The 26,491-nt window shown below is 45.5% G+C and overlaps 2 protein-coding genes across 2 annotated transcripts; both read left to right on the forward strand.

The window, feature by feature from the left end:
• Positions 1-1,080: 1,080 nt before the first annotated feature.
• On the forward strand, positions 1,081-2,524 carry LOC136514138 (peroxidase 2-like). Its single transcript, XM_066508132.1, has 4 exons — positions 1,081-1,469; positions 1,553-1,747; positions 1,877-2,039; positions 2,169-2,524. The coding sequence occupies exons 1-4, from the start codon at positions 1,218-1,220 to the stop codon at positions 2,522-2,524; spliced, it is 966 nt and encodes a 321-aa protein (XP_066364229.1). The 5' UTR covers positions 1,081-1,217.
• Positions 2,525-8,921: 6,397 nt separating this feature from the next.
• On the forward strand, positions 8,922-9,738 carry LOC136510003 (uncharacterized). Its single transcript, XM_066504579.1, has one exon. The coding sequence runs from the start codon at positions 9,121-9,123 to the stop codon at positions 9,673-9,675; it is 555 nt and encodes a 184-aa protein (XP_066360676.1). The 5' UTR covers positions 8,922-9,120; the 3' UTR covers positions 9,676-9,738.
• Positions 9,739-26,491: the final 16,753 nt, after the last annotated feature.

A 26,491-nucleotide genomic window follows, 5' to 3' on the forward strand; every position in this document is an offset into this window, starting at 1 on the left:
TTGTACACGCTGTATAATTTTATTATAATTTCTTGTCAGGACTAGCTTTGAACTAACTGTGATAGGCGAGTCCTATCACTGCTAATTACACTTTACCGGACCCAATTATAGCAGTGGTGCCGGATTTAGATCCGATGATGATTGCTGGATCTGGACTAGTGAGAGATGGGTGGAGCCAAGAGTATATAACATATAGGTAGTATTACATGTAGGCTTGTGTTTGATTCATTAAAAACCCAATAATATCTAAAAATACATATTTTTGAAAGTTGCTTTTTATACATCAACCCACCAATTCTAGCTTTTCAAAAGCAAAATAAAGCCCAAACAAAATTTTTGTATATATGGACGTAGCAAAGAGTTGAACTAGTGCATTTTATAGAGGTATAATAAAGAAAGATTGAGAACTAAATTTGCAACAAGCCAACTATACCTATAACAAGATATATTTATTCTCCCTACGTAAGCACGGGCTGAATGCGGGCAACAGACAACTCCAACTGCAGCGTTAAAGACACTGATGGTCCTGGGCCTGCCGGCCTGGACGTCTAATTCCTCATCTGAGAGACTCTCTTTGACCCGGCCACATGACCGGCCGTTTCCTCGCAGCTGCAGGCCATGGTTGGTCGCCAGCACTCGGCAGGGATTGCAAAGCACCCTGCACCCGTGGACCCTATACAATTGCACCCTACAGTTCGTCCCCTTTGGCTACTTCTCCGAAGATATGGATGAGGCCACACAGTTTTGGGCACCTTCCCTGCCCCCAAGCCTGTCGCTTGCGGCGAATTCCGGGCTTCCGGCGAGCATACGCAAACACGCAATCATCATTCAAGTATTCAACTCAACATGCAAAACTGGACATGTATTTTGCATGGATCAATCCTGGAATATTTTAGTATCGCAACAGCAGCCATAGACAGTAGTGGCCAAGTGCTAAACTAAACCATTCACATGGACATGCTGCGGTCAGCCGGTCAAACGAGCACGGAGCACCCAATCCAAGCCCATGCCAAACAAAATTCCGCGAGCTTATAAATACTCCCTTCCCTTCATTCCGCATATCCAACCAGTCCCCTCACATCCATCCCTGCAATCTCAAGAGCACCCAGCACCTACGAGACGACGCTGTCAGTACTCAGTAGCGAGCTGCAAGCTGCAAGCCCTCTCCAGTGATATCGTATATAGCAGCTCGATCGGCGTCGTGCAAGTGCGCGCGCATGGCGGCTTCCTCTCGCATCTCGTCTCCTGGGTGGCTCTTAGTCGCTCACTACGCTCTCCTGCTCGCCCTGGCTGGAGCCGCCCGTGGCCACTCTCCGAGTGCCGGTGCGGCGCTGAGCTCCTCGTTCTACGACCAGTCGTGCCCCGGCGCCTACGACGTCGTCCGTCGCGTCATCCAGGACGCGCGTGTCTCCGACCCGCGCATCCCGGCCAGCCTCATCCGCCTCCACTTCCATGACTGCTTCGTCAACGTACGTGAGCTGATCACATCAATAGTGCCTCATTGCCTTGCATCATCTGACATGAATGAGCGTCAAACAATGTTGGCTTTCAGGGTTGCGATGGCTCCCTTCTTCTGGACGACGATCTCCCGGCGATCCAGACGGAGAAGCACGTGCCAGCGAACAACAACTCGGCGCGCGGCTTCCCGGTGGTCGACGGCATCAAGCGCGCGCTGGAGGAAGCGTGCCCGGGCATCGTCTCATGCGCTGATATCCTTGCCCTCGCGGCCGCGATCTCCGTTGAACTCGTAAGCTAGCGTCCGATCTAATCCTCTCTCTATGTATCCCTTTGCATTGATCAACTACGTACCTCTAGCTATCTTCTCGCCTGAACTGAACTGACGGAAAAGAATCGTGCACGGACGAACTGGGCGCAGGCTGGAGGACCACGCTGGAGGGTGCTTCTTGGCCGCCGAGACGGCACGACGACCAACGTCCAGAGTGCTAACAACCTTCCCAGCCCTTTCGACTCCCTGGACAAGCTCCAGGAGAAGTTCAGAAACGTCAACCTAGACGACACTGATCTCGTCGCCCTCCAAGGTAACTACACATACTGAATAATTCATAGTACATTTCAGCAATATATAATTTGTACGCACAGTTCAAACTTGCAAAGTTTTCATACGTCGTGCACACTGCTGATATATCAACAACAAATTTCTACTTCAGGAGCGCACACATTCGGGAAAGTCCAATGCCAATTTACACGTCAGAACTGCTCAGCGGGGCAACCACAGGGTGCACTAGAGAACCTGGACCAGGTTACACCCACCGTGTTTGACAACAAGTATTATGGCAACCTCTTGCATGGCCAAGCGCAGCTACCGTCCGACCAGGTCATGCTATCTGACCCTATGGCGCCGACAACCACTGCACCCATTGTTCACCGGTTCGCGAGCAACCAAAAAGATTTCTTCAGGAACTTTGTGGCATCCATGATTAAGATGGGCAACATAAGCCCGCTGACAGGAAAGGATGGAGAGATCAGAAAGAATTGCCGGAGGGTCAATAGCAAAGGCCATTGATGAAGACTCTCATTCAGTTTGATTGATTTGCTTTTTTAGCCTGTTATTATGATATTCGCGCAAATCGTCCTTGTGACATTCTTTGGAAATGTGAGAATGTATGTTCCCTTTTTCCCGTTGTTGGAAAGCAAATGTGAAAAGTATTTTTACATCACTTAATGGTCTCTCTTCAGCCGGTGATAAATCTATTTTCTCCAGCAGGAAATTATGTCCTATCACATGATGAAAGGTGGCAATTAATCGACAACTACTACATCTATCTATATATTTGGATCTCACACGCATATATAGGAACAGCCCCTAGGGTGTGAGAGTTTTAAGAAAGTTCGTCTGACCCATCTATTTGTCCATCTTCACTCTTCTAGATCCAATCAAGATAGGACCCCTATATATCTCTAGAATATCTAGTTTAACATTGTTTAAGCATGGGCGAGACGAGTCTGTCCTCAATTATGTTTGGAGATTTAGTGATATTAAAACCGATGTTTAATTTTATAATTTCAGAAAAGAAGATTTTGTTGATTTGACTTTTGTTGACCTGCACTCTCATATTAAAGAAATGCTTGAACACTTCGAGTTTCTCACCTTTGATCAATTGATGCAACCAAAATCAGTAGTCGAAAACCGAAGACAAGATACTAGAGAATTTCATAACTCACATCTTCCGAACATGCATGCTATTGAGTATTATTTAGATATATAGCTCGAACGATAAACCTAAAGATTATTTTGTTGCTGAATTTTTACGGCTAGCACAAGCTAAATCAGATTTTTTGCTTTTCCCTCAAGCCGATTCACAGCAATCAGGAAGAATGGAAGAAGTTTACTTTTGATGTATCCAAGTGCAATCGTATTTTTTATGCCACTTGCTGAGTTGAAACGTCATGCATATTGTAAGTTTCATAATTTTGTTTCCCATGCTACTAATAATTGCAATGTCTTCCGTAGATAAGTCCAATCGGCTATTAATGAGGATCAATTGAGTCTATCTAGGATGTAGGTGGTCACGATGTTGTTCCCGATTAATACCCTGACGTTGAACAATCTGGTTGTCTTAGTTCGGACTGATCAAGCTGAATCTAGTACTGGAAAATTTGTGATAATCGGTTATCCCAGGGAAGATTGAAAAAATAAGAAGATTTCAGGCCGTGAAGTTGTGCTCATAAGGACATCAAGATCACTATCAAGTTTTATAGGCTCAAGAGGTTGGGGTACCAAGCAAAAACTCCAGTGGAAAGCAAAAGGAAGGTGCTAGTGCTGGTGGCTGCAAAATCAGCAAGATCGATTTCTTGGCGCCTTATTAATACAAATCAGAGCCCCCTAGGGTGGAAATGGATGCCTTAGTAACCATTTTGTTCGAATGCGTATCTATATCCATATTCACATGTGTTTCTGATATGGATGCTAAAATTAATGTATTTGAATCCATTTCTTGTAATTTTTTTCTATCCGAATCCATACATAAAAATTGTGGAATATCCGACTGTATCTATATCCAATTATGCACATGATATAAAATATAAATAAAGTTATTAAGTTTAATTTTTTTGTCTTGATTTAATTTGAGCTTTATATATATTTGTTGTTATAAATTGTATTTTAATCTATTAATTTATTTTATTATTGTTGAATAGTATTTTTACATACTTTAATTTATAATGTCCTTATAAATATTTTATATATAATTAAAATATTTAGTTGATGAATATCTAGTGTTACGTGTGCTGTATACTTTTACTTTAATCTTACTTGCTTCAAAAACTATTGATAAAAATACTTGAGTTAATTAAATTGAGTAGAAATCCAAATGCCAATTTAAATCTGACTTATTCGTTTGTATTTATATTTGAGAATATTCGATTCCATATTCATATCCAATAATAAAGATATCTAACTAACAGATATCCAAAATCTATATGTATTCGTTCTATTTCCACCCCTACCCCACGCACCCTAACATCAAAGCATCAGAGATTGGAACTTAGAGAGCTAATAAAAGTAAGATATCAGTAAAGTGGTGAAATCCCAATCGACTTTTGACCGACTTATGAGAAAGTACACAAAGAAAAAGGCCGATTCCATGAAGTCTGGTCGCCTCTGAAGCAAGTCTATGTGCCTAAGAAGAAAGAAGTTCCCACTACTACTATTGAGATCGTCAAGCGAGCATCTATTACAATAGGCTCCATAGAGGTGTCGGTCAATGTAATTGATGGGCATATTGTCATTAAAAATCTGACTAATCTACTATGCAAGAAGTGAAGATAGGTGTTGCTGGAAATGTTGGTGAAGCCAGATTTCAGATATTTCCAACCAAAGTGGTGCTCATTAGGTTTGAATAAGACGTAACGACGCGAGCTTTAACACGCTTGATGTAAGAAAATGAAGCAAAAAATCTAGAGTTGCTTGAATGATGGTCATTATGCACATATTTCCCTTTGAACAAAATGGCCAATACATGTGTCGCTCTTATAGACTAAAAATAGCGATGAGCTTGACATGAGTGCTATTGTTCTCATGTGTTTTTACACTCACATATGTTTCACTTAAAAATAGAAGTTTCATGTTTATAGAAAAATATGATCGGGGGAGTCAAAGATGGACTAGAAATCAAATGTAATTGAAAGGATCAAAATCTGGCCAAATTTACAAAAAAATCAAGCAGCAACTATAATTGGTGCAGGCGTTTCTCTAGGCTCACCGAGGCATTACCGAAACTGGCTCAGACCAGTCTTGGAAGTCCGATGGAGTTTCAAGATTTTCCTGTTGGGTACTTGCATGGTCTCATGGTAAAGGCATCTCACCCCGTTCGGTTTACCCAGAAACCGACTTGTTCGGCTTGTTTTTTTTAGCCGAAACAATATTTTTCTCTCACAACAATTCAGCCAGAACAGTGTTTTTCAGCTAGTTTCAGCCAAGTTTTAGCAAGCTCACAACTGATTGAGAGATCCATCTATTAAACCGATCAATATAGATGTCCTAGATGGCCTTACTGACCCTAGGGCACTCCAACGTGTGTCTGCCAACACGTCTTCCTAAGAGATGTTCGAGGATTTTCCGAGCGAAGAACTAACATCAAGTCGGCCTCGTCGACCCCCTGGTCGGTCTTGCCGCATCGATCTACCTCCGTTGCGTGTTCTTTGTCGTGTGTAGCACGTGCATGGTGTGTGACTAATTTAGCATCCGCAACAAGCATTTTTGTTAAGCTAGCTGTACCACACCCTTCTGCCATTTGACCATATCACAATGTTTTTGTTTAGTTCATCCCTCTTGCATATATAGTGCCTTCATCCCTTCACTCTTGTCTCTAGAGATCTTTTACAATGATTAAAAAAGTACCTTGGTACCTCTAGGTTCTTTCATCTTTTTCTATTTTCTAAGTAATTAATTGAGAAATATATTATAGAGGGTATTTTAGTAATTGAGGTTGTGCCCTCCTAAAACTTGACGTCGATCTCGGGCATCCGGTGTCCTCGCCAGCTGCCGAAAGCGCATGGAGGGACCTCTAGGTGCCAACCTGGGTGGCAGATATCCCACGACGACCCCCTCCCCACACGCGCTTCGTGGACCAAATTTAATTGTCTTGGACGTTGACGAGCTGTTTCTCGCATAGCGCGCTAGCAAGCCAAGCAGGAGCCATGCACTACAGCCAAAAGTGCTGACGTGAGCATATCCCATGCTTTTTAAGTAAAAAGTCGTAACTCCTACACTAAGTATGCTAATTAAAATCCGATTACGCTATCGTGTTCCTTACAATAAACTCTTCAAAACAAGACCCCACATGGATATATTTTGATAAAAAAAATTAACGAACATTTATCTCATGATGAATATGTATTTAAAGATAGTCATCGAACATCACATTAACACTACACGAACATCACAAAAAATAGCACAGAACATCATATGTATGCTACGTGAACATCACATGCATAATAAAATATAAAAATAAAAAAATAAAAAGTAAAATTAGTGAAGTAATTAATTATAGTCAAATAAAAAGAAGAAAAAATGATATCACAAATTACAAAATATATCGTAGAACATCACAATAACACTATACGAACATAACTAAATATAACATATAACATCATATGTATACTACGTGAACATCACAAATATCATGAAAATGTAAAAAATAATAAAATTAGTGAAGTAATTAATTAGAGTACAAAAAGAAGAAAAAGTGCTACCGAATATCACAAAATATATCCTAGAACATCAATGTATGCTTACTGAACATCACAAAATACATCGTAGAACATCACATTAACACTACACGAACATCATAAAATATAGCATATAATATCATATGTATACTGCGTGAACAATACAAAAATATCATGAAATATAAAATAAAATAATAAAATTAGTGAATTAATTAATTAGAGTCAAATAAAAAAAGAAAAAAACTACCGAACATCACAAAATACATCCTAGCACATCAATATATGCTCGCTGAACATCAAAAAATATGTCGTAGAACATCACATTTGTAGTTGCGGACATAAAAAAATACATCATAGAGCATTACATATATACTATATGAACATCTCGTGTATCTGTAAATAAAAAAAGTGAAACATACAATTATAAATAGAAGAAAAGAAAGAAAACTAAAAAAATAAAATACCAAAAAACAAAATGAAATAAACAAAATCATTAACTCTATCAAAAAAGAAGTTAAAAATGTATAAACGTTAAAAAATAAAAAGATAAGAAAAAATAAAAATAAAAAACTAAATAGAAGCAAGGTAAGGAAAAAAAGAAAAATAAAAGGAAATAAAAATTAATAGAGTAAAATAAAAATAGTAAAAGAATAAAGAAAATAAAAATGATAAAAGTCAAGAAAAAGAAAAAGAAAAGGAAAATAAATGAATTAATGAAAATAAAAAATAAAAGGAAACATACAATAAAAAAGAAAATAGAAAAAAGAAACAAAAAGAATAATAAAAGACCACGAAAAAGGAAAATGAAAAAAGAAAGGAAAGAAAAAAGAAAGAAAAATAAACAAGAATAATAGAACACAGCAAAAAAGTAAAAGAGAAAACAGAAAGGAAAAAGAAATAGTAGAAAGAAAAGTAAAAGGAAATAAAAAAGAGAGAGAGAACCCCACCAACGGACGGAACCTGGACCACGCGACCAGGTGCTCCGACTACAGTAGCAAGGCAGTCATCGCTGCGGGTGGAATTGTGGGCCAAAACTGCTGTTGGGCCAAACTAAAACCAGAAAATAATAATGGAAAAAATCTACTTAACCTCCCACCTATTAATCATAATTTACTTTACTCTCAAACCACGAAACCATCTACTTTACTCCTAAACTTTTTAAAACCGGCTATTTTACCTAGGTCCTAGCACGCGGGTCTGGCCCGTCTCGTTACGTCGTTCTATCTCCTTGGGAGCGTGGTCTGTCTAGACAAGACATCGCGGCTCTGCGACGCGTACCGCGCGCTACGACCTAGGGCCGCTGCCGTCGCGCCAGCAGCGCCGCCCAGCTCCTCATGCAGGCGCCGGTGCCCTCTAGCTAGCGACGCCGTGTCCGAGCCCGGCTAGGCGCGTCGTGCTCCTTCCCCGTGCACGCGCGGACGCATGCGACGCCCGCACGAGCTGTGCTCTGCTTTGCCTTTTCTGTTATAAAACGACGTAATCCATTTTTCCTATATAGAAAATATAAAACCAGAAATACATGTATACAAACTAAAATGACTTATTTACCTTTATTCTAAAATAAATAAAAAATAAAAAATAGATCTTGCCCCACATATTTTGGTACTAGCTCCATCTAATTGGGTACTATCCTCACCTATTTGGTACCTTCTGATATTTTTAATTGGATACCTCATATTTTTTCTATCGTCTGATCTCGCCTACTATATGACCCATATTTTTTTCAATTGTTATAAAATTTATCTTGTCTCTATGCCCATACCGCATTATTCCGTGGCTCAGTCAGGTATCACCGTACCAGTAATTGTTTGAATTCTGTCCTGTAACGTTGTATTCGGAATTTTCTCATCCATGGGCTTCAAGTGTAACCCCTTCCACCGTCCACTCATTTCTCTCGTATAATTGATCGGCCATGTTCGTTTTTTTAATCCGTCTTTTTTAATTTATTTTTTTAGCTAGAACAGTGTTTTTCTCTCACAACAAATCAACTGAAACAGTATTTCAGCTTGTTTTTTCAACGAAGCGAACGGGACGGTAGAAGACACCCTTAATTAACCCCCTCCACCGTCCACTCATTGCCTCCATATTTAAGCTAAAACTAGTAACCATGGTATTGTAAGTTATTACGCAACAAATCGGATCACCAGTGGGCATATATTATTTATATATGTATATAAATGCATCAGACCATCAGAGGACACGAGCAGAATAAACATTTTTTCCTGGCCAAATCTTGGATGCTTCCACAGCGTTCACCTACTCCATTGTCCATGGCGGTGTCCTGCATGCGGAGCACTTGAGTTTCGCTCGCACCGGCTCCATTTGCGAACCTACAAACCCCGAACAGCTCCCAGATTAGCCATACCAGGCCAGCCTTCCATAACCAGATCCATCCGACCAACAACAGAGGTGGAGAGAGAGCGCTGCGAGATGGATGGTGGCTACAGCAACCTCGCGTTCTCCCCTCCGACGGCGACGGCGAGCGGCGGTTCCGCCAGGGCGGCGAGGCCGTCGATGGAGCTGACCAACACGAAGGAGACCAAGGCGTGGGAGGGGCTGGCCATCGGCGCGGTCACGCTGGCCCGGACGTTCTCCACGGGCTCACACAGGTTCTGCAGGTCCGGCAGCGAGAGGAGCAGGATCAGGAGGAGCCGGAGCCGGAGCCGGAGCGGCCTTCCGGGCGCACTGAGGCGGGCCTTCTCCATGCGGCGCCACCCCGCGGGCCTCGGCGCCGGCGGGGACGGGTACTGGAGGATCCACGACATGGATGGGGACAGCGACCGCGGCGATGATGACACGGTCGAGGAGCGCGGCGAGGACGAAGCCGCAGCTGCCGAGGAGGAGGTGGAGAACAAGAAGACGGAGCAGCGAGCCGAAGATGATGAGGCAGGGAAGGAGGAAGCCGGCTGCAGGAACAGCAAGAAGGAGAAGCAGCAGCGGCGGGGTGGCATCTTGAAGGCGTGCAAGAAGCTTTTCCGGTTGTAAAATAGTGTAATGGCATCACGCATCTGCTGCTGCTGTAACCTGTAACAGATTAAGAAATGTCGGGGTGCTACGGACCTGGGACTGTCGACAATGCGTCTAGTTGATCTTGTGGTTACTGCAGTGCTCATATTTGATCTTTTTTCTTCTTTGATTATGTATTGGAAAGATGAAAACGATCGAGATGATCATACGCCATTGCTGTACGCCTGAGCGACTGAGCAAGAAGCTTAGGTCAGATCTTGACAAGGTGGTCTAAAGATGCCATCAGGACACGGGAGTCAAACGAGGTCCTGGCAGTTCGTGCGCAATCTCACTGTCGGGGGGGCACCGGGCACGACGGTCCCACGCCTGTTGGGGTGTGCCGTTCGTGAACCGCGATCCACTCGCCCTCGCAATCGCATCACAAGCTAAAATGCATCTCAGAAGGCCGAGAATGGTCCTTCGATTTTGGATCAAGACGGACTTCGGACTCGCGGCCCAAGTGCAATCCCTTCGACGCCGGGCCGGTTCTCTGTGTTGGGCTATGCATAGATTGACCGCCCAGCTAAATGTAACGGAAAGGCTGGATAGAGGGCCTGTTTAGCAGTTTATTTTTAGCCTTTCTGAATCTTAAAATAAAAATTTTAATTTTAATAATAGCACTTTCAAAGGTATCTTTTTTTATGAAGATCATGACTAACCTTTTTTGGCATGCCAACTAGCAAGGTGGCCCAGGTAAATGGTGTGGCCGCTAGACTTAACAATTTGCCTTTAATTTGTCGCTAATGCTACGCGTCTTACGTTCGATATGAGCAAATCGCCGGACGCTTCTGCAAGCCAACCGTCTCGTTGCTCGCGCTTTTACCCCACCGCCCGCTCTGCCCATGAGTTTATTTTAAAAAAAATCACCGATACTTATCCCTTCCACTTCCTCTTCCCCTATCGCAGCGCCTTGCGGCTGCCCCGCCCTGGACGCGGACGCGCTCTCCCCTCGCTGCTGTCGCACCCCCCGTCCGTCGCAGCTCGCTCGTTCCCCATCGTGCGTCTCTCGCTCCCTCGCGTCACGCGCATCGCCCGCTCCCTCCCATCACGCGCGCTGGTGCTGGTGGTGCTCGCTCTGCTTGTGCGTGCGTCGCCCGACCGACCCAAGCCCGATGCTAGTGGCGCTGGTTCTCGCGCGCGGTACTGGTGTTGGATGCAAGTGGTTCTCGCGCGCCGTGACTCGCCGCCGGCTCCCACCCCGACGGCCGGAATTGACCGGCATAGGCTCCCCCTCTCCTATGTTGCAAATATATGTTTCAAGTGTTTCAGACGTTTTAAAGGTATATTATAGTTGTTTTATATGGATGTTGCAAAAATAGATCGGGGAAGTTGCACATGAGACATGTTGCAAGAGTTTGTTCAAAATGTTTCATCTACTCCAAACGTATGTTGCAAGCATTTTGATATGGATGTTGCATATGTTTCACACATATGTTGCAACAGTATGTTCCAAATATTTCATCTGTTCTAGTCTTCCGTTGCAGCAAGTGTTTTCATATTGCAAGTTGCAAGTGTTCTATCTGGATGTTGTGTATGTGTTTGTCACATATGTTGCAAGTGTATTTTCCAGATGTTTCATCTGTTTTAGACGTATGTTGCATTCAAATGTATCATGTTGCCCTGTTTCATGCTGTTCGGACGGTAGGGGCACGTGGAAGTGATGGTGGCATGGCATGGGCGCTAGGAAATAGGGCATGGTGAGCCGATGGCCGATGAACGTGGCGCACAGTGCGTTGGGGGCCGGTGGTCAAGGGCATGACTAGGCGAGGTGCGCCTGTGGGGCGGGGCAAACGGATGTGACGGGGTGCGCAGATGGGGACGGGTCGAATCAAAGCAGACGTGGTAGAATACGAGCGAGTCGTATGGACGTGACGACGGCGCGATGCGCATGCGGGCAGGATGAATTAGCGGACGGAGGGCAGGCTGTGCAGATGCGCACGAGAAATGGTTGTCCAACGAAATCCTATCCGATCGGATGTCCAGGCGCCATCATGTCCCTTAATTTGTTGATGCCTTATGTCAAAGACTCACTGTTTGTCCATTATTTTATTTATTTATTATCAGTGCTGCATATGGTTCCTGCGTGTTGCCTCTTGCCTTGTTCGTACGAAACATAGAGACATTGGGTCTGTTTGGTTGGGTGGCTAACTTCTAGCCTGGCTAGAATCGAAGCCTGGGCAGCCTTATCCTGCTTTCACCAAGCCAATCCCTGGTTGTTTGGTTGTCTGTACTTTCTAAGCCTGGCTAGCCCTAGGGTGTATTTGGTTGCCTAGTTTGTTTTGATACAGTCACCTTTTCTCTGAATTGGTAAATATACTATCGACAAAATCTGGTCGATAGTCTACCGAGGGATATGTCCACGGTAGTACATGAATCGATGGAGGTGCGCGTGAGGAAACTGGATGGTGACATAGAACGCAAGAGACAATGATTAGACAGGTTCAGACCATCAGCTTGATGTAATACCCTATGTCCCATGTCTTTATGGATTGTATTCTATCCTGATCGGTTTACAAAATAGAAAGTTATAGATATCACGGTAATCTAGCATATCCGAGCAGATTTCCTAGATCACCGAGGATCCTTACGCTATCTTGCGAGACACGCTGACCTGCGCCATACTTCACGCGGGCCTCGACTGGTGGCACGACCCAACTTGGTCTTGTGGGCTGGGCCTCTCCTAGCGGCTCGGCCCATGTACAACCCTGTGGGAACCGGGGGTTATGCCCCCATAGCTAGTCATCGAGCGCATTGTATCCACTGAGCAACACTGTCTTGAGCTTGCCAGAGTAGTTCAGCTAGTCGCCGGTCGTCAAAAGCAAGCATCCAACCAGATTGACTGGGAGTCGTGCTGTTGAAATGAGTGTCCGAGCTGTTGAATACGTCATCCGAGCTATTGAACATGGCGTCCGAGCTGTAGAAATAGATGTCCAAGTATTTCAATTGGAAGCCGAGCTTGGGCTCACTTGAAGGTCAAGGTTTGTTGGCAAGATGTAAGGAGCTCAAGTAAATTTTTTTTGAAGTCTTGGTTGGTGAAGTGTACACACTTAAGTGCTAGTTGCGATGGCTCTGATGACTTGGTCATCAGGGCAAACAAAGGCATTAGATGACGGGCTTGACGAAGTCAAAACACCATGTAGAAGAAATAGTACGTGCACCGCGAGGTGCATTGTACACAATGTAGTCCCCGAGCCTACTAGAAGATGATGAAGGAATCTTGTAGCAGGGTCAAAGAAAAATATGTAGTCCCTAGCACAGCTGAGAGAGCAACTAGTCCCCAGCATTATCGAATAATCGAATAACCAGGCAATCAGTACATTCACCGTAAGGTGAAGTGTACACACTTAGTCCCCAAGCTTGCTAGAAGACGATGAAGGAATCTTGTAGAAGGGTCAAAGAAGAAAAATATCTTGTCATAAATATCTAGGAAAAAATTCCACCAAAGCAACACTTAGTATTGAATTCTATTTTGTCGACTCGTATTTGACGTGGTAGCCCACCAGGCCCATTTAGCAATCCAGCGGGGCGCGTGGAGATTTCAGTGGAGAATGCAACGGGGCAGGCGTGATTTCCCAAAAACCTTAGAAGGTGGAAGGTCAGGGGTCGAACCGTTATAAGAACACTGCAGCCCCGGCGCATATTCCCCACTATCTACACCGCTTTGTCGTTCTCTTCATGCCCACGCCTATGCGGCTGGCAACTGATCTGCCATTAGAGCAACTGCAAGCGCATAGGTTCCTCTCATCCTTAGATCTATCAGATGGCATCGAAAAGAAGTCGTTGCGGCTCAAGCAGGGGAGCACACGGGCTGAATCACACCGAGGAGTGGATGGAATCCGTCAGCAATGAGGCGGTGCTCAATAGGTTGGTGGTGGATGGCGTGCTACCCAATAGGGTGCTGGGGGGATGGCATCTGGTTTGTGGTGAGAGCTTTCCTACTTCTTGTGGTGATGAACTAGTAGTTTTTGAAGATTACTTCTACTGCGGATTCGGTGTTCGAATCCATCCATTCCTCTGCTTGTTGATTGATTATTACGGGATTAGTCTTTGCAATCTGAGCCCAAACTCCGTTCTTCATGTTTCTGTCTTCATCCATTTCTATGAAGCCTATCTTAGCATTCTTCCCCATTTCGATCTCTTCCGCCACTTCTTCTGCTTGAAGAACCGGGGGGTATGGATCTAGGATTGTAGGAGGAGCATACTTGCAGCTATGGAACAGGATGGTGGGTCAATTCATCGCCACCCTGCTGACACACGAACGTGAAATATTAGGCACAATGATGGTTTTACATTCCTCAGGCGGAGCCGTATGTGGCATGCGACGTGGATTAGATCCCCGTTAGCAACGCCAGGTGATCGAAGAGGCCTAGTGCCAACGGAATGGAGCAAGTGACAGAGCTCTTAGCGCTGATAGATCGGAGAAGGTTGGATGGGGTGATTGTGGCAACGAATTTCACCTTTTGATGGGTCTAGCCCAGCATGGAGAGGGCACATCCCGGGTATGAGTTCTGTGGGAAGACCGATGGTACCCGGGAGGTGCTCGAGGAGATCAGTCGGGATGAAGTTAAATGATGCATCTCGATGATGTTCAACCTTGTGGGGCATCTTTGGATCAACAACCAGCAGTGGCCCTTCCATGTAGGGAGCCTCCCACCATGGGTAGGAGTCTCATTTTTTGTTTCATTAATCCTTTATCTGTTACGATGTATTCATTCATGTTCCTAAAGATTCATGAGCTGGACCGGGTGGTGTACTTCTTGATGGTCCCATCAGCGGACTATCCAAGGGGAGGTGACACCTAGCCGAGTAGTCCCCGGTGCTAGGCTAGCTCATAGATAGGCAGGGACAGCTCAACCCACCTTGAGGATGAGGACGAAGATGAGCGGACGATGCATGTCCACGAGAAGCTTCGAGGGAAACAGCCTGCTGACAAGGAGCCATCCCCAAAGAGAAGGAAAACAACGGCTTTGTCTTGTCCTGAGGAGAGACTAATGAGCATTGGGGCTACCGTCCAACCCCGAAGGCGATAGATGTATGTGTCGAGCTTATCGAACGACGAAGAGACGGCGACGCCTCCTTCCTCGAGGGCCATGACGCCTCTGTCGTCTGCGTCAGTAGGTACGAAGACGCGCGAAAGGCGACAGATGCTGGAAAGTGCCACGTTGGTACCCGACAGTGCTCGAGCGGTACCCGCAGTGGTAGCCCGGGCGGCACTGGAAGTCCCCGAGACTGCATGTACAACTCCAATTGCAACAACATGGGAGGCCACCGAAGCCCCTGGGACTACGCGTGTTACTCCGGTGGTGCCCATGGAGGTGCCAGGCAGCTTGGGTGCTAGAGTTGGTGGCTCTGTGCGATCGCGCCGGTTTCGAATAGCATGGCAGGAATCCCAATTGTAAGTTTCCCTCTTTGCGCGTAATTCTTGTTGAACACTGTTTGCTGATTGCTGATGAGTTATTTGTGGGCCAAAGCATGGAGTCGAGTGAGGACCTATAGGCTGCTACTGCTGATGGCGTGGAGCGTGCGGCAGAACTGGAAACTCCCCGTGTCTAGCAGGAACAAGGGGGAGCAGATCCAATTGTCCTCACCAAGCAGCCAGTGGCTGCAGAACCGTCCATCCCTTCCATGGAGGAGCCGCCAGTCACCGGCCTAACCTTGCCTAGAGGTGGGGCACACAACGAGGGTGATCTAGGCGATGAAGGGTTATGGGCCACAGGGGCGACGCCAGCTGATCCTACCAGAGTAGGAGTAGAAGGCATAGAGGATGTGCCGAGCGCCACGGTGCGGGAGCCGCCCATGGTTACTAGGCAAACGATGACACCAGCGACATCAACAACAGAGGCAAGGCCCAGACAACTCGTCTGAGCATAGTGTAAGGGACCGTTACGCCTAACAGGGGGGTGAATTAGGCAACTTAAAACTCTAACTCTAAACTATGGCCACTTTTTCTACCTAGTCAAAACCTATGCAAGAAAGTAATCTAAATGTGCAACTATGGTTTTACTAGTGTGTTGCTATCTCTACCGCAAAAAGGAGTTATGCAACCTAGGTTTCAAACCTATCAACTAGCATATCACTAAGCTAGGAAAGTAAAGCACAAACCAAGATTGCAATGTAAATGCGGAAGCTAAAGAGTAAGGTAGAGATATGCAAACTCCCATCGATGACTCCGGTATTTTTACTGAGGTATCGAGAAGCGCGCAAGCTTCCCCCTAGTCCTCGTTGGAGCCCCTCGCAAGGGATCCCTCGTAAGGGCCAAGCTCCCGATCGGGTAACTTCGTGGATAGCCCTGGGCCTTCCCCACACGCAAGTGGGTCTCCGGTGTGCCTTCCGGCAAGCCTCTCCCAGACTACTCTGCGCCATCTTCACTATCAAGCTTCTAGCCAAACCGTCATGGGCCTTGTTCCCTTTGGTACACTGTGGCGGCCACATCACAAACACGGTTGGTGTTATCTTGCAAGACTATAAGCCCTTCCGATGTACAACAATGGTGTGCGCAAGCACTGAGTGGTAAGAGGTGTGCAAACCTCACTAAACACTAGGCCTAAACCTAGAGCAAGCACATAAGCGATGGTCTAACTAACCTAAGCACTTCACAAAGCACCTACGCTAATCACCGAATGTATCACTAAGCACTATGCAAGTGGAGATTACTAAAGTGGTGTATCAACACCCTTGATATGTTTCCTCAGCTCTCCACCTATCAAATGGCCGGTTAGGGGGTCTATTTATAAGCCCCATGGAGAAAGTAGCCATTGGGGGTGAAACCCAGCTTTCTGCTATTGACCGGATGCTGCTGTCATCCTGACCAGACGTGTCCGATCATCTCGACCGTTGGAGCGCGCGCGTTGATTGGACTCTTGGCCGAGTTCAGTCATCATTGATCGAACGCGCCCGGTCACGCTGGCGCCGCTCTAGAACCTTTCTAGACTCGATCGGATGCTACTTCCTGGCGTGTCCAGTCGTCCACAGCCGCTACGTCCGGTCACGCTGAATTATTGCCGCGACGATGAACAGTGAAGTCCATGCATCTGGTCACTACCTCGCTCAGCGTTCGGTCACTGCTGTTGACGCCTGCTATTGCCGAGCAACTGATCAGATGTGTACGGTCACTCATAGGGTCACATTCGGTCACCTCTATGGAGCTCATTTCTTCACGATCTTGCATCTAGCTTGGTTCCCATCTTCATGCTTGGACTTTGCTTGATATCTTGGGTCTTCTCTTGTGCTTCTAGGGTCTTGCTTATGGTGTTAATCATGGGACCATCATGTTGCCTTCGTCCAAGTCACGTCTTGCACCCTATTGAACTACAAAATAATTACTTGCAAATTCATTAGTCTAATTTGGTTGTGTTGGTCATCAAACACCAAAATCCAAAGTAAATAGGCCTAGGGTCCATTTTCCTTATACACAACAGCAACCGAGGAGAGCCCCTCTAGAGGCGGCTACTGTGGTTATTGAAGAAATCATGTGGGAGCCCTCTCTGCCTCCCTAGCTCCTCCGCACGGTTATCCAGCGTGGTGAGGAATTTGAAATGCTGGAGAAGGGGGAGGCGAGCACAGAGACGAAGAGGTTAAGGACTGACCTGACGACAATGATCAGTCGCATTGAGGTAAGCTTAAGAAAATCCTTCTATTGTGTCCCTTGATTATAGCAATCTTTTTAACCTTTTGCTTGTTGCAGAACGTTATGAAAGTATCCGAGCAGCGCTAGTGGCAACTAGAAGAGATGGCCTCGGTGCTAGAGGAGAACAAAAATCTATGAGAGTCAGTGGATGACCTCCAAGCGCGCCTACTCCAAGAACGCTACCGTAGAGAAGATGTGGAGGTGAAAGTCTTGGCGTTGGAGGTGGAGCGCCGGCAGATGGAGGTGGAGAACCAGACATTGGCCGAACAGTTTAGCCACAGTGCCGACCAAAAAAAGGTATGATTTTTAATCTTATCTTGTTAATGCTCAGCATTGTGAGATGTTTTGTTGTGATGTGCAGCATTGGAAATGGAGCTCGGCCTTTCCTGGGAGGCCATTGCGCAGCTGACTATGACGAGAGGAGGAGGTAGATGAAAAGGCCAAGAAGATAGCTGAAGATCTTTAATGTGAGTGTTTGGCATTTTATTTTTGCCTATGTAGTTTGAACGCATGCTTAGCATACAGTCACTTTTTTTGTAGAGTATCGACACTAGGCGCTCGCGCAATTCCAGGTCTTTGGAGACCAAGTGAAAACATGGGACGAGGAGATTGAAGCGATGAAAGCAGGGATCAAGCCCGTGCTTGACTGCATTGGCCTCGAGCCATCTTGAGGGAGAGAGCTACTGCCTAGAGACAAGCAACCTCGGTCGATTTAGGACCAGTGCCGTATGGCATGGTCAGACTTCAAGGAATTCATATGCATCGCCGCCCATGGAGCCATCGTCCATGCACTTGCCCAACTATGATTGCATTATCCTACGGTGGATCTCCAGCGCGTGGTGACTGGCTATGCCCGCGGAACAGATGCCATGAAGATTGCTAGGCTAGAGGACGAGGCGGAAGAGCCGACAAAGAGCTTGGCTAGAGACATCGACCTATTCGACAAATGGGGAGTGGTACTCCGTAGATAAAAACTTATGCTAAATCATTGTATAAGAGTGATTAGCAACTTTTGTTGAAAGCTTGTTGTTATGGTATGTTAGTGTTTATATTTGATATAAACCATCCGATCAGTAGTGTGTAGCTGAGTCCCCAGCCCTAGCTAGCCTATTAACCATAACGTGAGGGGCAGGGGCCATGATGCAGAGGGCGGACGCTCATGCACTTTTAGGGAGAAGTCGGACACAGGGTCATCGCTAGAGGTGTCCGAGCATCAACGTGTTTGTTTAGGTTTTGCCTTAGGCGTAGTTGGCATGTCATATTTAAGATATTGTACGTAGAATTAGAATCACTTAGCGGAAAAGCATGGAGAAAACAATATGGAGAAACGTCAGTGTAAAAAACTTTATTGAATACTCAAATATGAAAGGTACATATCTTTGAAATGAACGCTTCAAGGGTAGAAACGTCTAAGCAGATCGATGTGCCAAGAGTTTGGGACATCTCTTTCATCCATGTCACATAGTCTATAGGACCCTGTTCGGGTGACCACCTTGACGATGAAGGGGCCCTCCCAAGGTGAGGAGAGCTTGTGCATCCCATCTGTCTTTTGTTTCCTACGGAGTACTAAGTCTCTGACCAAAAAGAATTGATCGTTGACATTACGATTGTAGTATCATCATAAGCCATCGAGGTATTTTGCTATCTGAACATAGGTGACCAGATGTTCTTCTTCTAAGCTATCCACTTCAATAAGCTGAGCTTGGTCAAAGTTCTCCTTGTTGTAATTCTCCACCCTAGGTGCTCGGAAGGCGACGTTAGCAGGCAATACGGCCTCAGAGCCAAAAACCATGAAGTACGGGGAGACGCCGGTGTTACAACTAGGCTAGGTCCTTAGTCCCTAGACCATAGTTGGTAGTTCCTTGAGCCATTTGCCTGGGCATTTCTGTTCCTTCTTGTAGAGCCGTTTCTTCAATGCGTCTAGGATCATACCGTTGGCGCGCTCGACTTGGCCATTGGCCCTAGGGTGTGCCACGGAGACATACTTGCTGAGATGCATCTTTTGTCGTAGAAATCCTAGAAGTCACTATGAGTGAACGTGGACCCTAGGTCGGTGATGATGCTATTTGGCAGGCCAAACCGGTGCTTTCTTCACTATAGCTTGGACTAGGGGTTTGTATTCGATCCATTTGGAGAATTTGTCGATGCAGACGTAGACCCAACAATAACCTCTCATCATGGGCTTGAAAGGTCCGATCATATCTAGTCCCTAGCATGCAAAGGGCCACGATGCAGGAATTGTTTGCAAGGCCTGAGCTGGAACGTGGATTTGTTTAGCGAAAAACTGACAGTTCTCACATCGGTGAATGAGTGCTTCAGCATTAGCTATGGCTGAGGGCCAATAGAAACTAGCTCGAAAAGCCTTTTCGACTAGTGTTCTAGAGGCCGTATGGTTGCCACAGGTGTCGGCGTGGATCTCCTTGAGTATCTTCTCACCTTCTTCCATGGAGACGCACTTTTGGAGTAGCTCCCCTTTGGCGTTTTGCGGTACAACTTCCCTTCAACCAGAATGCAATGCTTACTATGATGGGCAAGGCGTTCTCTCTCTATGTTTTTAGTTGGGACATCTATAGTGGTGAGGTATCTGATGAAAGGTTCCCTCCAATCACTGCTCGGCCCAAGGACCGTTGCGACTATCTACTCGGCAGGTGGTTTTTCTTCAACGCCTTCTTGTTCCTACTTGATGGAAGGGGCCACAAGGTCCTAGACGAACACTCTGGCTAGAACTTTAGCCTGGGTTGATCCTATCTTTGATAGCTCATTGGCTGCTTGATTATTGGTCCAGACCACGTGGTGGTATTCAATGTCATAGAATTTGTCTTATAACTTTCTTATCACGACGCAGTAAGTGTCCATCTTCTAGTTGGTGCAATTCCAATCCTTGTTGAGCTAGTTAATTATGAGAGCGGAGTCACCGTACGCCTAGAGGCATTTAATGCCGAGCTCAATAGCTATATGGAGACCATGAAGTGCCGTCTCGTATTCAATGGTATTATTAGATGCTCGGAAGTGTAGATGGAGGACATAGCGAAGCTTATCCCCCGATGGAGAGATGAAATATATGACTACCCTAGCACCGTTGAGGTTGAGAGACCTATCGAAGTACATGGTCCAGTGCTCGGGGTGGTCGACTAGGACAGGAGTCTGCATATCTGTCCACTCGGCGATGAAATCGGTGAGCACATGCGACTTGATTGTGTGGCAAGACCTAAAGTTGATGGTATAGGTGCCGAGCTCGACCACCCATTTAATGATGCGGCCACTGGCTTACTTGTTGTGGAGGATGTCATCAAGTGGGTATTCCATGATTACTGCTATGTGGTAGGCATCAAAGTAGTGGCGAAGCTTCCGAGATGTGGTCAGGATGGCGTACAATAGTTTTTGGACCTATGGGTAGCGAGTCTTAGACTTGTTGACGACCTCGCTAATGAAGTAGACTAGGCGCTGGACTTTGTATGCATGTCCGACCTCTTCTCGTTCAATAACGATGGTGGTGCTGACTACCCGGTTGGTCACTACGATGTAGATTAGCAGGGTTTCATCCTTTTGGGGCGGTCATGATCTGAGGTGTGGTGAGAAACCGCTTGAGCTTGGCGAATGCCTTGTTAGCGTCCTCCGACCAGACAAATTTATCTTGAGCCTTGAGTAGCTTGAAGAAGGGGAGTCCCTTTTCGCCCATACGAGATATGAAATGACTTAAAGCCACCATGCACCATGTTAGCTTCTGGACATCCTTGACACAGGTCGGTGGCTTCATGTTGGTCATCGCCACTATCTTCTCTAGGTTGTCTTTGATGCAATGGTGACTGACGATGTTGCCTAGCAGGATTCCGAATGGTACATCGAAAATGCACTTAGTAGGATTCAGCTTCCATCGGTATACTTTTAGGGCTTTGAAAACTTTGGTGAGGTCGGCGATGAGGTTGTTAGCAGTCCTAGACTTGACCACCATGTCATCAACATAAGCCTTGATGTTCTTCTCAATCTGGTCCTTGAGGCAGTGCTGGATGGCTCTTTGAAGGTTGCACCCACGTTCTTGAGCCTGAAGGACATCGTCGTGTAGCAGTAGGCACCGAAGGGAGTGATGAATGACATCTTGATCTAGTCTTCTTCCTTTAACATGATCTGGTGATGACCAGAGTAGCAATCTAAAAAGCATAGGAGCTCACAGCCGGCCGTGGAGTCTATGACCTCATCAATGCGAGGTAGGCCGATGGTGTCTTTAGGGCAGTGTTTGTTGAGATCGGTGTAATCAACGCACATTCTCCATTCTTTATACTTTTTTCTTACAAGAACCAGGTTGGCTAATCACTCCGGATGATACACCTCTTTAATAAAACCGGTAGCTAAGAGCCGGGTTATCTCTACCCTAATGGCCTCCTTTTTGTCCTGCACGAATCGTCGAAGCTTCTTCTTCATTGGCTTGGCGGTCATCGAGACATTTAAAGAGTGCTCGATTAGCTCCCAAGGCACACTGGGCATGTCCATAGGTTTCCACATGAACACATCGACATGCTCCCTTAGGAAGCTGACGAGCGCGTCTTCTTATTTAGGTTCGAGGCTGGCCTTGATTCGAGCAGTCTTGGACTGGTCATTGGGACGAGGGCCACTTCCTTTACCTCCTTGGACTTGGTGGATGCTCAGGCGACCTCCGTGGTTGGGATCTCTAGGCCCTTTGGAGTGATCAGCTACGAAGTCACGATGCAGTCTTGCATGCGAATGGAGATATCAGTTGCCTTAGCGAGCGCAAAGCTTTCCTTCTCATAGTTGTAGGTGACGTCGAGGTTGGTGCCCAGGGAGAGGACCCCTGCTCTGTCGGCATCTTTAGCACTAGGTACGTATAGTGCAGAACGACCATGAACTTGGCAAGAGCTAGTCGGCCGAGGATGGCATGGTACGCCATGTTGAAATTGGTGACGTGGAAGTTGACATAATCGACACGAAAATGCTTAGCAGTGTTGAACTGAACCGGCAGTGTAATCTATCCCAAGGTTAGGGACGCCTTCCCGAGAATGATTCCCTAGAATAGAGAGTCCATGGGGATGAGGTCTTCCTTCTTGAGCCCTAGCTCCTCCATAGATCCGGTGAAGAGGATGTTGAGGGCACTCCCTCCATCGATGAGGACCTTCTGGAAGTGCATGTCCTTGATTATGGGATCTAGGACGAGTAGGAAATGCCCTGGGTATGGGATGTTTGACCACTGATTGGCCCTGGTGAAAGGTCCTAATGGCTAGAGGGGGGTGAATAGTCTATTAAAAATTTCTACAACAACACTTAACAAATCGGTTAGACAATTATGAGGCGAAGCGAGTATTGCGCTAGCCTACTAAAATGCAAGCCACCTACCATAATTCTAGTTTATGTAGTTTGTATCCACACAATAACTATGTTACTACACTAAGTTAGTGTGGTCTCAAAGGCTAACTAAAGAGCCACACTAACCAAACTAAGAAGCTCTCACAACTAGCTACACTAAAGAGCTTGACAACTAGTTTGCGGTAATATAGAGAGAGTGAGCAAGATGGTTATACCACCATGTTGACGAATGAGCCAATCAATCACAAGAATGAATACCAATGAAGACCAATCACCTTGAAATCAAATGATGACACAATGATTTTTACCAAGGTTCACTTGCTTGCCGGCAAGCTAGTCCTCGTTGTGGCGATTCACTCACTTGGAGGTTCACGCGCTAATTGGCATCACACACCAAACCCTCAATAGGGTGCTGCACAACCAACACAAGATGAGGATCACACAAGCCATGAGCAATCCACTAGAGTACCTTTTGGCTCTCCGCCGGGAAAGGTCAAGAACCCCTCACAATCACCACGATCAGAGCCGAAGACAATCACCAACCTCCGCTCGATGAACCTCGCTGCTCCAAGCCATCTAGGTGGCAGCAACCACCAAGAGTAACTAGCCAATCCCACAGCGAAACACGAACACCAAGTGCCTCTAGACGCAAACACTCAAGCAATGCACTTGGATTCACTCCCAATCTCACAAAGATGATGAATCTATGATGGAGTTGAGTGGGAGGGCTTAGGCTAAGCTCACATGGTTGCTATGTCAATGCAAATGGCTAAGAGGGTGAGCTAGAGCCGGCCATGGGGCTTAAATAGAAGCCCCCATGAAATAGAGTCATTATACCCCTTCACTGGGCACTACTCGCGGTGATCGAACGCTCCGGTCAGATCGACCGGACGTAGGACCCCAGTGTCCGGTCGCCCGATGCTTGCCACATGTCATCGGCTTCAAATGCTGATCGCCCAATCTCAATGGTCATCGATACATTTAAGTAGTGACTGGATGCGCTACTCAAAGTGACCGGACGTAGGACCCCAGCGTCCGTTCATTTCCAGTAAGGTTCCATTCGCAAAAATTCACAACTGGACGCGCCCGGTCATGCCCGACCGGATTCACCCAGCGTCCGGTCACTCAATGTCTCCTCTGTGTGCTACCACGTCAGTGGGACCGAACGCACCCCGTTAGCGTCCGATCACAAAGTGACCCAGTGTCTGGTCAAAGACCAACACCAGCGTCTTCACTGCTTCTACTGATCGGACACGCCGGTCCAGTTGAGGCCAGTGTCCGGTCCACTCTGTGAGACCCTATCTTTTCTATATAGGGTGTCGGTGGTACCGTCGGACTGTCCGCACTCTACGGGCGGACACTCCATCGGTGAAGTTTCAACCCTTGCTCAAATGTGCCAACCACCAAGTGTATCACCTTGTGCACATGTGTTAGCATATTTTCACAAACATTTTCAAGGGTGTTAGCACTCCACTAGATCCTAAATGCATATGCAATGAGTTAAAGCATCTAGTGGCACTTTGATAACCGCATTTCGATACAAGTTTCACCCCTCTTAATAGTACGGCTATCGATCCTAAATGTGATCATACTCACTAAGTGTCTCGATCACCAAAACAAAATGGCCCCTACCAATTATACCTTTGCCTTGAGCCTTTTGTTTTTCTCTTTCTTCTTTTCAAGTCCAAGCACTTGATCATCACCATGGCATCGCCATCATCATGTCATGATCTTCATTTTCTTCACCACTTGGAATGTGCTACCTATCTCATGATCACTTGATAAACTAGGTTAGCACTTAGGGTTTCATCAATTCACCAAAACCAAACTAGAGCTTTCAATCTCCCCCTTTTTGGTAATTGATGACAACCCTTACACAAAGATATGAATTGAAATTCAATTGAATCCTTGTTGCTTGTCCAAGCATATTTACCATGTGTAAAAGAATATGGACAAGTTTCATGAACCCCGCATGGTAGCAATTGCTCCCCCTACATATGTGTTAAGAGTTTGGATTGTAGCTTGCACATATGCTTAGATAGGAAATATAGGAGACAATGTCTACCAAATGATGCTAAGGTATAAAATATGGACCTTTGAAGCGTGATACCAATCAGAGTGCACCAATATACCATCCTTAGCACCATGGTTAGCTTGATACCATTTGGAAATGAAATCGCTAGATAACCTATGAATGCTAGTTTTTCATTTCATCATTGAAACCTACAACTAGCATACACCACACAAGCATGGATATTGAAATTTAAAACTTGTGCCATGCAAGTAAACATATGAAATGCACATTTAAATGCACCATACAAGTTCATGAGCTTGCTCCCCCTACTTGTGTGCTCAAAATTTTAATTTAATTGATCCCTTTCTTTTGTCATATCTCTCCCCCTATGTCAAGTTCTCCCCCTTTGTTGCCTTTTCATTATCTTAGTACACTAATATCTTTGTTTTTCTCCCCCTTTGTCATCAATGACCACAAAGGTTCAAAATGTAGATAGGTTGAGATTATCAATGTCAATCAATGGGGTGAGGATCAATTTCCCAAATTTGGTCCAATCTAGATCATTTGCCAAAGATATTTAACTCGGTTTGATCCAAGGACAAGCTTCTTCACACCTCCAAATAAGGGTTATCTTGTACCATGTTGAGTTAAACACTTAGAGCTCATTTTCTAGATCAAACACTAGGTTTACAAGCCCACAAACATGTCATATGCTACCACTTGATCAAAATAAGCATAGAAGCAATAGTGGTACCATATAATCATCAAATTTATTTGATTTTCATGAATGAGCCTATTAAATGTGAAAGATATCTAGATGCACTAAACATGTCCTTAGCAAGATTGCATGCCATGCCAATCAACTTTTACCTTGGATTGCTAGAAGGAGAGGCATGTCATATGAGTGGGGGGGGGGTGCATCAACACATATTTGAGAAATCCAATATGTTCAACTCATTCCTTAGCTTGTAAAACCTTTTCTCATCCAATGGCTTAGTGAATATATCGGCAAGTTGATCTTTGGTGCCTACACTCTCAATGCAAATGTCCCCTTTTTGTTGGTGATCTCTTATGAAATAGTGGCGGACATCAATGTGCTTTGTTCTTGCATGTTGAACCGGATTGTTGGTCAACTTGATTACACTCTCATTGTCACATAGCAATGGCACTTTCTTGAACTTGATTCCAAAGTCACTCAAAGTGGCCTTCATCCAAAGTATTTGTGCACAATAACTACCAGCGGATATGTATTTGGCTTCGACGGTTGATAATGCAACACTATTTTGCTTCTTTGATGACCATGAAACAAGTGATCTTCCTAACAATTGACATGTGCCTGAGGTGCTCTTCCTTTCAACCTTGCATCCCGCATAATCTGAGTCGGAGTAACCAACTAGCTCAAACTTTGCTCCTTTGGGATACCACAAACCAACATTTTGTATATGCTTCAAGTACCTCAATATTATCTTAGTAGCCTTCAAATGACTTTCTCTTGGTGAGACTTAAAATCTTGCACACATGCATACACTAAACATGACATCCGGCCTTGATGCGGTCACATAGAGTAGGCTTCCAATCATAGACCGATACAAATTTTTGATCCACCATATTTCCACTTGCATAACTATCCAAGTTGCTATTTGTTCACATTGGTGTACTAATGGCTTTGCTATCACTCATGCCAAACTTCTTGATCATGTCCTTCATATACTTGCCTTGACTCACAAATGTACCATTCTTCAATTGCTTGATTTAAAGACCAAGGAAGTAACTTAACTCTCCAATCATGGACATCTCAAACTCATTAGCCATCATCTTTCCAAATTCTTCACAAAAAT

The sequence above is a fragment of the Miscanthus floridulus genome, chromosome 16 (genome assembly GCF_019320115.1).
Source record: "Miscanthus floridulus cultivar M001 chromosome 16, ASM1932011v1, whole genome shotgun sequence".
Taxonomy (NCBI): domain Eukaryota; kingdom Viridiplantae; phylum Streptophyta; class Magnoliopsida; order Poales; family Poaceae; genus Miscanthus; species Miscanthus floridulus.